The sequence below is a fragment of the Lycorma delicatula genome, chromosome 5, assembly GCF_047948215.1.
Source record: "Lycorma delicatula isolate Av1 chromosome 5, ASM4794821v1, whole genome shotgun sequence".
In the NCBI taxonomy this organism is placed as follows: Eukaryota; Metazoa; Arthropoda; class Insecta; order Hemiptera; family Fulgoridae; genus Lycorma; species Lycorma delicatula.
In genome coordinates, this window is record NC_134459.1 from 170,684,600 (window position 1) to 170,697,861 (window position 13,262).

The window sequence follows — 13,262 nt, forward strand, 5'->3', positions numbered from 1 at the left end:
ATAAAACATCACACTAATAATAATAACCATTACAAAAGCCTTTGAAAATAATTCACAAAGTATACAACTTGTATACAAGATTTACTTCACAACAAATACAAAAACAAAACAAACCAGCATACACTAAACATAATGCGACCCTATAATATGTAAACTCTATAATATCTTTTTCGTATTTGGGTAAAGTGGATATAGTATTAAACAGAGATTTCAACGAATATAAAAACAGCTCTTCATTTATATATTCAACATTTTCCAACCATCTCGCTGAAGAAAATTGCAAATCCACTAGCATCAGTAATAACTTTTTATTTAATATACACCCAAAAAAAACTGCATTCTTTATCATAATACTTGAACTTTAAGAAATAGATAGTGATGTACTAAATGGACAGGTACAATTGAAACCAATTACTTTTTTATAAGTAAATCATGTATTGGGATTTCCTAAAAAAAATCCTGCCCTACAGCTGGGAGCTTAACTGCCAATAAAGTGCATACTAAGTTGTAGATACAGGAAAGGTCATTAATGTGATAGTGAACTACAAATATGAATAAGCAGTCTTGGAGAGACAACAGCAATATCTTGAAGTGCAGTGGGTAATATCCAAAGGGAGTCTGTACTTCTAAAGATGTCACTAAGCCAATAAGGATATTACATTTTCCATAGACAAATGTAAGCCATCATGCCTGTAAGAAGCAGTAAGATACAAGTGGCTCTATGCTGAGAGGCCAAAGAAATAATTGCTGAAACAGGGAAGCAGCCTATCAATTGAGGTCATCAGCGGTTGATTCGGCTTGAACAAGAAATTTAAAATCGACATATTTTAGATTTTGAGTACTGCATGATTGAAACTAATGGAAAACTACATCTATATATTTGTAAAAGAGTTTTTCCTCTAGTAACATTATTTTTTGTGACAGATTGTGAAAGGGGGAATACAGAATTTTCTCAGTTTCTATTTTTTATACAAAAAATCCTTCTATTAAAATGCATGTTTGTGTAAAGGCCCTGAAGCGGTTTTACAATAGGAATGAAAATCTTTATAATCAGAAAAATGGATATAGAAATATACTTAATAATGCTAATTATTTGCCTACTCCTAGGCCGGACAACACAGCTTATATGAAAAGTAAGAGATTGGTTTTTGTCACTAGACAGTGTCGATTTTTAAAAAAAATAATTACATAGAATAATTTTTACAGAAATCTTTGAGGTACATAATCTGAGGGTCATGCATTTGTATATTTATAATGTATAATACACCTGCCCTGTAGAAACTTAGTCTTTAATTAGGAATTGGATTAATTTTTAATAACTTAAATTTTCATGTGTGTCAATCACATACCTGCTTTAATAACCAGTCTTTTACTGGAGATAAAACCACTGAACAGATTTTGCCTCTTGAGGGCCCAAATTTTCTTGAAATTATGATGTGTAACTTGCAAGATCACTGAATATTATGAATAAGTTGAAAACTTTAATTGTAATGAATTATTCTGAATGGACTGTAATTTATCCATAATTGTAAATTAAAAATAGTGCGTTTATTTATGTTATTCCTGGCTAAAATTTATGCAAAAATATTAGTATATGTATGAGTTTTGATAAAAATTATATATTCTCTTTAATTCTTAGTTTTGTATCTGAATGCATTACATGTAATTAAAAAAAAATACAGTTGTACTTCTTGGTTAGAGAAGAAGATAAATGAAAACAAGTTAATTCTCTTTTTTGGTAAGGCAACCATGGGATACTAGTAACCAAGGAAATCGCTATGTAATTTTCAGGAATAACTTGCGACCCATCTCAGGTCTCTTACAACCATACATACCAAGATATTTTGTCTCACGGTTAGCTGCACTTTGTGAATAAGCAAAATGACAGTTATATGAGGTGTAATAAAAAAGTAACTAACCTTATTTTTTATTGTGATAACCAATAGTCCAGTACTAGCTCAAGAGAGGGACCATCGTGAATATGATCTTGACTCTATTGGTTGTGCATAATTCATTGTTTTGTAGTCATGTTTTCATTGCCATTCAAAATAACTGAACAAGTTAAGCAGAGAATCTGCATTAAAAAACTTTGTGAGATCCAAGTAGATACAGTAAAGAAGATTCAAATAGCTTTTTTTGATCAAGCTGTGGGTATTACACAAATTAAATAGTGGAATCATCATTTCCAAGATGGCCGAATGTCTATTTAAAGTGAAAAATGCGCTATCTGACCTTCCACCCGCAAAAATCAAGTAAGTTCAACAGATGGTGATGAATGATCATTGAATAACGATTAGAGAGCTTGATGATAAAGTGGAATTTCATTTGGTTCAGTGCAATCTATTTTAACAGATCTCAGGATGTATTCATCTCAGGAAATTTGTGCCTAAACTACTTCTCACTTGTGAACCAAAGAGAAACCAACTGTAAAATATGCCAAAATGTGCTAATAATAGTGATTTTGATTTTATAAAAGGACTATGGCTATGACTCTTGAGACAAAGGTACATCATCCATCCCACTGGAAAACTGCAAGTCATCCACAGCAAAAGAAAGCCGGGCAATTGCCAAGAATATGAAGTCATGCCGACAGTATTTTTTTTAATTACATCTCTAGTATTCCTCAAAGACAAACTGTCAGTAAAACTTATTATATAACTGTTCTTCATCAGCTAAGAGATGCTGTTCGACATGAGACCACAGCTTTGGGAAAATGACAGTTGGTAAATTCATCACAACATTCTATCCCATGCATCACAACTTATCCAGATCAAATAACTTCAGCAGGCCCTTAACAGACACAGTTCCCAGCGATTTTTGGCTTTTTTCATAAGATTAAAATTTTAATCAAGACAGGTTATTGAACTAAAACATGGAAGATTTTTAAAACCCTTGACATCAAAAGTTTGACATGATTAGCAAATTTTCCCTTACACAACATACTGTATAGCTACACAGAACTATTACAGAAAAAAATTCTTGTGTTATTAGCTTGGTTGCACTTAAAAACAGACTCTATAATAACAAAAAAGTAATGTTAAAATTAAATATTATTAAAAATAATTTCATTAAAAAAAAAAATAATAAAACAATTTATTTTTTTGCAAAATTATGTATAACATACAAGAATATTATGGGAAAAATGGTTTAATCATGTGATAGTTAATTATTCAAAACGAAGCCAAATTTTTAATAAATTTATTTCCATAACATTATAACATATTATGACATTTGTTTCTTTTTTTTTTTAACAAAATAAATATTTTTACTACAATTCACAAAGATATTTTAAAAGATAGTTTTAATAAAAAAATTCACACAATGAAGCTGTGATTTAGATCTTTTCTAAATAAAATTATTTCTGTGTGACATTTTACTGTCACCAAATTTATTGACTAATATTGCAGTAAATATTTCAGATTTATTTATTTCAATGAAATTACCCTTAAAAACAAATAGGTCCATTCAGTCTAAAGATATTAACTAACAAATTGGTCCATGCGGTCTGGAAATATCAAGCCAAAAATAGACCAACATACATGCTTCTGGAATTTGTCAATAATAAAACTGAGTTTTTTTGGTTAGAGGTGGTCATGTAGTGTCAAGATCTGCAGAAACCCTGGATGTGCAAAAAAAAATTGATCTTGTTATCATGCTGTATATCTGTGCAGTATGATTACAGCCAGGAAAGTAAAAGTTATGAACTAGTAAACAGTAAGTATTAATAGCAGGCAAACTATCCAATTCACCCATCTTTTATTTTACCTTTTATCATTATTTTCTTGAGATGATTGGCTTGCAGTTCTACATTATAGCAAACGTTATAGGGGGGATGTGCTCCCTATGGTATCATTAATGTTGATGCAATTTCACATTAAAATGTAAGAGTTGCTACTTGCTGACAATAAATGTCATTACCCATTCTGTGATTAGGATAAAAATACAGAATCCTTAGCCCCAAATACAAATCAGCTTCTCACATAGATTGATACATTACCTTTCGCAAGACTGCCTTGTTGAAGAGAACTAAGTATAGGTTAATTATAAGAAGGTCTTATTAATTGATGTAGTAATTTATTCACAGAATTCTTATTTTATTAATCATATTTTGCATCACTCATTTGCATTTATCTAGAGCCCAAAGCTCCCTCACTTTTATTTCTGGGCTTTATTAAATAATGTATGTCCTAACATTTTTATGATTAAAAATGTTCATTTCTTTCTAAGTTGGTATCTTGCTTGTTTTAAATGGTTTTCTATTGGATATACTATGATGCGAGATATGATCTTACTATTTTTTTATGAATCGGACAACCCAGTGATTAAAACATATGCATAATATGCACTACTAAGAAATGATAAAGAATAAATCTATGTATTTAATTAAAAATGTATAACTTAGTATAAATAATTATGTTTTGAAAATTTTATCTTTTACATAGTTGAAAAAACATTTTGTTTATCAAATTGAAACACATTTTTCTTGAACCAAGTCACTAGCCACTCGCTGAATAAATGTATAAAAAGTCAGCTATTATTTCAGCATTCCTATTTATTTCATGAGTTATTGGTTGTCTTAATTTAAAACTAGGGAAATAATAGCTTTCATATAAGGTTTTCACAATACCGTTTAAAAATAAAATAAAACTAATGAGTGCTGAATTAAAACAAACCACTCAACATCAATGGGATTTAATTTGTCTAAACCATAATAAGGAAAATAAAACTAATAATCTTGGTTCTTCAGTAATTCCCGGAATCCAAGAAAATAATACAGAAGAACTGTTGTTTGTAAAGATGTTAAGCATTTTTTATAAGGAACCGGATTTTTTGCACGCATAATTCTTTGCTTATGATAATTGCCTTATGGTTTATTTATTAAAAAATGTATGTTCTATATAGTTATATATATTGACATCCAGTTAAAGAATGATTCAATGTGTAACGTGTATGAGAACTTAATTAAATAGGATTTGTATTTAAATAGGTGTGTATAAAATTTAACGACTGATTAATCAGATTGATATTCTTTTTAAACAATTATCATCATATCAAATCACAATTCAGATTAATTAGAGAATGTTTCATCTCTGCTAAATATACAGACTATTATTTTACTTACAATAGTTCAGAAATAATGTTAATAAAGAGAAATTGTTCTCTTTTACCATAACATTACTGAAAAACAAATAATGTTCATTAGATTTCAGTAAATATAATTGATCATCTATTAATTATTTTTGTAATGTTTATTTAAAGATTTCCTTAAATAGTAAGTAGGCTTTTGAATATTATTACACTTGAACTGGGATTATGTTTGTTGCATAAGGAAAACAGATTAAGAAATTTGCAAAATGACTACACAGAAGTTATTGTATTTAACATTGTTTTGCATAGCTCTGTGCTTAAACAATGTATTTTCTACTCAAAAAAAAGGTATGTATAAACAATTAATCTTAATCCATGTAATGATTGTTTTCTAATTAATTATTTACTAATTAATTTACTTTATCTCTGAGTAAAAACTAACAGAAAGGGTGATATTATCAATATTGTAACAAGACCGGTATAACGGATCCTGCCAATTAAAAAGAAAATAGTCGAAAATATAATAATGGAAGGAATCCAGAAAGGAGCTAAAAGGAACCTTTTTAGTAAAGGTTACAGGTTCGTTTAATTATCAACCTTTGTAATACTGCTCACTGACAAACCAAACAGATGTTGCTTCCTGAGAAGAGTTACCAGACCAGGGTAGAAGTTTCATGGTAATATGTGAAGGCAGACAATCGTTCTCATGCTTTGAGTTGGGTCTGGTCTGGCAGGTAAAGAGAATAGTAATATAAATACTCTGGGGAAGACCAGTTGAGATCAGTTCTGCGAGAGAATGCTATGGTGAGTAGCGCAAGAGAGTTCAAAGCGAGAAGTTATCATGTAAGTTATGCAAGGAGTTGTTATGCGAGTTTGACACAGTTAAGGTAACATCACAAGTAATTCCAAAACATGAAAACAGGAAATGTTTCAGTTTGTTACTGTTAAACTATAAGTGAAAGAGATAATGTGTTAAATTTCATTCATAAATTGTTGGGTAGTTTTATTTGTGAACAACAAAGATATTTGTCATGAAAGCACTTTATACTTGTCTTACCTACTGTTATTAATACAAGACTAGTGGTTAAAAGTGTTAAGACTAGCGGTAATGCTAATGTCTTTTATCAATGGGACTGAATTATATGTAACTACGTGTAAATTCCTGACAATGACTTTTAATTAAATTCTGTTTTGTATATAATCACTGTTTATTATTATTTTAGTTGTGATTACTATGATTATTATTTGTTTATTATTGTCATTGTTATTATTGATTTGTCCTACTTTATTTATGTTCTTGAAGTAATAAATTGTAATTGTATAAACAGAATTAATTGTCAATCTCTCAATATGCTGATCGAGCCACGAACACATAGCAACATCACCTAGCCCTCGAGTCGGTAGAGTGTTTGGTTCAGATATAATTTAATTCTACAGATATATATTTTATTAGAAAATATCATGACAGCTCAGTTTTTATATATAACAGTGGTAATACATTAACTGATGTAGTAGTATTTTATAAATGATGATGGATAAATGGATTCAAAAGCTTTTTATAATAATTGGTAGATTAAACTTATTATTTTGGTGCGTTTATAGGTGATAATTTTGAAATAATAATAATATATATGTATTACATGGACTACTTAGGTAAAGATCACACTATCAGCTTGACACAGCATTATTTTGTGTGACTATTTCATTTTAATTTAAACTTTGTTTTATTCACAGGACCACCAGATTGTGACCAAGTGGAATCAGATTTAGCCCATCAAAGAATAGCGAACATGTGCCCTGTGGAAAAAGTAAGTAGAGATTAAATACTTTCTACATCAGTTTTTAAAAAGTTTTGTAAAAAATATTTCTGTTGTTAAGTGTGACATGTTAATGTACAAAATTGAATTATTTTTACAGTTTTACTTATAGATAGATACATATTTACACTTTACCTAACAGTAAATTCTGACTGCTGATGATTTTAATGAGATTAAAAAAACATTATTATGCAGCAATCTGCCAGAAACGTGAAGTATTCAAGCACTTGTCATAGCGTCTCACTAATTTACAAATATCTTCTTCATAAAATTCAGCTGCCTGGGTACTTAGCCAACCTTTTGCGACCTTTTGAAGTTAATTGTCACCATCGTGCTGTGATACAAGCCATTCCTTCATGCGAGTGAAGAAATGAAAATCACTTGGCACCAAGTCCAGGCTGTAAGGGGAAGATCAAAAATGTCCTGTTGAAATTAATTCAGAATTTCTTAGCTCTTTGTGCGCTTTGAGGACAAGTGTTGTCATGCAAAAAACAACCACCAATGACAGCATGTCATGATGTTTGTTCTGAATGGCCCGCCTAAGTTTCTTCAAAGTTCATAGTTGACTGCTGAAGTAATCATACCATGTTCCATAAAATAGACTAGAAGAACTCCCTTGACATCCCAAAAAAAAAAGTAGCCACAACCTTCCTTGCTGACAGAGTTTAGTGGGCTTTCTTTGGCTTGCACGGTGAAAGCTGTTGAATCGATACCAAGTCGTGTACGTCTATAAGAGAAAAGATATTGGTCAGCAGATTTTTTCTACATGCAACAAGCATTTGACAAAGTTTGGTTGCCTGGTCTTCTTTTCAAATTAAAATCATGCTGTCACAACCTTATTACTTAATTCTATGCAGTTTAATGGATGAGAATCACTTCTCATGAGTTAATTACACTCAAGAGATGACTAATTTTTTTGACAATAACTTAGGAGTTCCACAGGGCTCACTTCTGGGATCAGTTTCTGCTCAACACTGCTGACCTACCTACTCCAGACAGTGTTACAGTTGTGTCTTATGCAGATGTCATGGCAATCTTGGTGGTTGATGGTAGCACGAATATAGCCTTGGAAAAGTTACAATTTGCACTGGATGCCTTCAGTGTTCAGCTACATAAATGGAGAATACAGGTAAATCTAGCCACGTAACATTCACATTGAGAAGAGAAGACTATCCTGAAGTTCATTTAAACAATTTTGGAATACCTCATGCCAGTAATGTTAGGTAACTGGGTTTATACCTTGATCTACGTTTAACTTGGAGACACCCCATGTAAGGGAGAAAAGAAATATAACACAAGTGCTGTAGTTTGTGAGGAATATTGAGGTATTCAATTACATCAAAATTTCATACGTTTAAGAAGTTGAACACCAAGTTTCAAGGTATGAGTCCAGGCTAGAGAAGTATGTTAATCATATAATTTTTAATTTACATGACAACAGTGAGGATATTGCAGGGTGAAAAGGCTCCACGTGCTTCATGGACCATTATGATAAAAGGGTTTGCTGACAATACCACTTCTTATAGTTATTTTAATTTTATTTTCGGTTATTCAAATTTATATAGATGCTTATCTTTATAATTTCACCATGGTTATCTTAAAGTTAATGTTTCATTTATGTGTGATTTTATATTATCCTATTTGCATATCAGATTTTAGTTAATATTTCTGTAAGCTGATGTGGCGAAGTGTATTATTAACTCTATCCTGTTTTGAAAGATGGACTCTATTGTGAATTATGTCTGTGTGGGATTTTATCAATTCAATATTATAAATGTAATACTCTGCTAGAGTTCTCAGACATTATCAAGTTATTTTATAATTAGTTTCCTTGTATTTATTTATATTACTTATTTCTGTAATTATTGAGCACCATATAATATAATCAGAATATCAATATAATTATCAGAATATAATAATAAAATGAAAATATCCACTTACTGCTTGTTTTTATAATATTTAACATTAGTATTTGCTCGGTGCACTCTGCTTCATCAGATGTAAAAATTAAAATGATTTTAAAGAGAATAATGTTGCCTCTTTTTGGTTGTAAACTGGTAACGGAGGGAAATTTTTATTGATAATAATGCATACTTGCTATTGCTATATAATACTTACTATTGGATGAATTTCAAACTATATGAATTTTCCTAATTGCTGAATTCATTATAAAATATTATCAAATAAAATTTTGATATAAATTTTGTAATTTAAATATTTAATTTTATAATATTAATATTATTGTCTTTTTTTATATGTATTTCTTCAGGAGACTGAGTTTCTAATTTATTGTTATTTATTTCCAATACTTCTATGTCTTGTAAATTTTAAAATGTATGTTTGTTACATTTTATGTGATCTGATAATTTGATTTTTGTTTGTTATATTTCAATGAAAATATTACTTTAGTAATATTCGATAAATAAATAAATTCAAAACACTTAATAATTCTTAGTAAACTTAATGATTTTCATAAAAATATAACACATTCTACAAAAATTTAAAAAATAACACTATAAATTTTCTTGACATAAATATTAAAAAATGATAAAGATAAATTAAAATTAGGAGTACGTAGAAAACCAATTTTACCAATTACAACTATAAATTTTGCTGATAATATAATACAAAAAGAATTATATTTAATTAAACATGTAGAAACTGAAAATGGATTCAAAAAAACATCAACAAAAACATTACTATAAAATGGCTACTAAAACTAATAATAACAAATTAAAAAACTAATTACGGGAAACTTAAGTGCACCCGCGTTAGGCTAACTGCGTTATTTTGAGAAGTAAATTTTAAATCACAAATGGGATCAGTTAAAAAAAAATAGGCAAAAAATCAAGCAATAATGGTTTAATAGAAAAAGCCAATACAGTATAATGTGTACTTAACATAGAAACAAGTTAAGTACGGAAGATATGATATTTTTTCTTTGAATGTAAATTATTTTTTAAAATAAGAAGTAATTGTTTTTTGTTTCGCTGTCTAATGGTTGGATTAAATATGTGGTCTTGGGTAAAAACGCTGCGATTATTTTGCCATCTAGATTTCAGTAAGTCAGTAGAAGGATGAGGAGGCAATCATCAAGAAGTAATAAAGATTTTTCTTCCAATTGTCGGACTCGTAAATAATTTTTAACACAAGGCACAATATCGTCGTTAAACCACTTTAATAAACTATTTCACGTCATCCAAGCACTTTTACTATTTTTAAAAATAACCAACCGGTAATGAATTCATATTAACGTGTTTGAAGAAGCGTGGGCTGCCAGTGAGCAACGGCTTCAGTTTATGATTTCCTGATTTATTGGCGCACAAAAGAAAAGTTATCCTTTCTTTGTTCATTTTCATTCCAGACTTATTTGGTACCCGCTTCACATCTACTGTTTTTGTTGGCGATAGAGTTTATAATACAAAACAGTTTCATCACAATTATGTAACTGTTAGTCACTGAAGTTATTATTTTCTGTAATTTATTGTAGTATTGTTTGTGAAAAATGTTCGGCTGCCGTCACATCTGCTGAACGAGATTCTCCTTCGATATTTATTTGGCCTATGCCATGACGGATTTTCGATCGTGATAACAAACCGCTAGAAGCACTGAATTCTTCATTGTTAATTTGTTCTTGAAAATTTATTGCCTGATCTTGAAGTCATGGCCTGATAGCGGCACTCCTTCATTCCGTTTTTGCAAAAACCAAAAGTAATACCCTCATCTACAATGTTAACATCACCAAGTCTAACCTTTTTACGATCAAATTCGACTGTTTCATCTACCGAATCAATAAAAAAAAGTAGTTTATCTTCTTCTTTCATGCAACCACATGTAGTACAGGCACGCCGAATTCCCGGGATTAACTGGCTTTCGAACGACCAGCCTTAACCATTTCAATAATTTCTCATTTTTCCTTTACAGAATGTTTTTCGTTTAGACGACATGTTAAGCAAATACGAACGAAAACAAACTTTACAAAATCTAATAAATTAACCAACATAATAAAACTTAACGATACTGTTAAAACACAGTAAAAGCAGCTCGGAATAAATCACAATACGTAATAACATTCAGATACCGTATACTGTACCTTGTACAGGCAGCAGATTGGTGGTTTTATCCCTGTTACAGGAAATGAGTTATGTGCAGTATATTCTCCTGTTATTGTAATCATAGTTAGTGTTATTGAATCATGTTTGTGGGAATTCCAAGGCTTTAAAATTAGTCGTGACTAATTGACAGATTTTATATTAAAAGCGTATTGTTGACAATTTCAAAGGATTATGGTGGGCTTTACACCGATATCGAATATAGTGGTAGGGGTGACTAGCATTTCTTCATACTATTTTATTTTTTCAGATATTTTTTGAGGGACAGGTTATAATCCGCGGTATATTGACGCGTTATAGCGGGGCTGTACTATAATAATAAATCAAATAATAAAACCAGGTATATATAAAATTAATTTTAATAAATGATTATAATAAATTCTATGTAGGCATGTCAAATAGAACAATTAATAACAGATTTAAGGAACACGTATAAGCATTTAAAAATAACAAACAAAAATCAAATTATGCAGATACTATAAAATGTAACAAACATATATTTTTAAATTTACAAGACATAGAAGTATTAGAAGAAAATAACAATAAATTAGACATACAATCTCTTGCAAAAATGTATTAAAAAACAATAATATTAATATTATAAATTAACAAATAAAATATGAATATTATGAATGAATTCAGCAATTAGTAGAATTCATACAATTTAAAATTCATCCATTATTGTCAACATGTATTGTTATAATTAAAAATTTCCCTCCTTTACCAGTTTACAACTTAACAAAAAAGACACAGCATTCTTCTCTTTAAATTTATTTCAATTTTTGTGTCAGCAATGCACACGCTGTGAAAGCGCTATCATAAAAACAAGAGTAAATTAATATTCTCATTTTATTATTATTGATAACAATATGTATGTTGACATGTTTTTTTTTGCTTGATACCTCCAGACTTTGCACAAATTTGTATGAAGTACAGCACAATTATTTTTGTATATGAGGCATTGATGCTATTTATTTTGATCTCAATTAGACAGCAGGGAGTAAAAATTTTACTCAAAGATAGGAACATTTTTTCATATAATTTAAGGCCTGTTAGGTAGCTAAGATATCTCAGATTTTTCAATGGGTTCGATCTTATTCAAACCCCATTGAATAAAAGGAAAAAAGACATTAGTATGTCAATTTGGTTAAGTATTTCATTTAGGGTGGGAGCCTAGTTTTCGGGTTATTATTTTGCTTGATATTTTCCAACTGTATAAACAAAATTTTTTTATGAAATTTTGTATGAAGATTTCTGAATACGGGTAACTGATGACATTTAATTTTTGTTACAATTTGTCAAAGGAGTACATTGTTTGCTTGGCATTTTTCCCACCACCATCCCATTCAGTCGCCCTAAAGCATACGACCGAATGTCTCTGCCACAAATAGCACTACTGTGCCTCGAAACATTTTAATGGCCAGTGTTCTAAGTAGCTCCTAGAGCTTACCTAACAGCATGAGCAGACTAAGCGCAGTGCCATACCACATCGGCTTCCGTGTCCCAACTGCTCACTTGTCATATATTTACTAAAATGGGTAGGCACATTCCTTCAACTACTAAAAATATATATGACATCCATAAATTAAAATTTACTTTGTCTAGATAGCAATTTGCTGCCACACCTAGGTTGCTGAATGCCAGCAAGTACATGTCCACCATATTAAAGCGCTTGGAGCCTTAATTGGCTGGTGGTCAGCCATACATTTCTAGGTTAGCTTCCAACAGCAGTGCAGTAGGAGTCTTCCCGCATCAAGAAACTCCTACGCGGTCCAATAATGTGGCTCTTGCCACACTGGCTCACCGCTTGTGAGTGGCCAATTTTCCCCTTGAACTCAAGTTCCAGGGTGGCCTAATCTCTGGCCCCCCCAAGAGCAGGGCAGTCAAACATCAGTGTTTGACTGCCCTGCAATGTTCATTTGACTGGACCTCCCCACAGATGCACAGCTTATCAGATGTCAGGCGGAACCGAAACAGATATTGGCTCAAATTTACATGATTGGTGAGCACCTGGGCACCCGTTGCCCTTAAAATCAAGTTCAAGGCATACCATCCCCCCAGATCCCATATAAACTTGTACAGGGTATCCCTTAGTCATGGTATCCCATTCCAGCTGCCATGCTTCCATTGCAAGGCTCTGCAGGCAGAAGATGGGCAACTGAACGAAATTTACATCCAGTGCATTGTGATCACTACTGTTCTGCTCCAGTACTGGCCCGGCTTGAAATGCATCCCAAATACCTTG

At 31.0% G+C, this 13,262-nt stretch overlaps 1 protein-coding gene across 3 annotated transcripts in view; it reads left to right on the forward strand.

The window, feature by feature from the left end:
- The first annotated feature begins 5,277 nt into the window (after nt 1-5,277).
- LOC142325589 (annexin B9-like) overlaps nt 5,278-13,262 on the forward strand; it is a 34,316-nt gene continuing 26,331 nt past the window's right edge. Inside the window, exons 1-2 of one of the 3 annotated variants that reach the window (XM_075367518.1) lie at nt 5,278-5,436; nt 6,823-6,896. In XM_075367518.1, the coding sequence (XP_075223633.1) occupies nt 5,355-5,436; nt 6,823-6,896 (156 nt within the window). In that variant the 5' untranslated portion in view covers nt 5,278-5,354. Of the gene's footprint in view, nt 5,437-6,454; nt 6,580-6,642; nt 6,679-6,822; nt 6,897-13,262 lie in introns of those variants that run through there. The other 2 variants (XM_075367519.1, XM_075367520.1) reach the window with 2 other exon arrangements.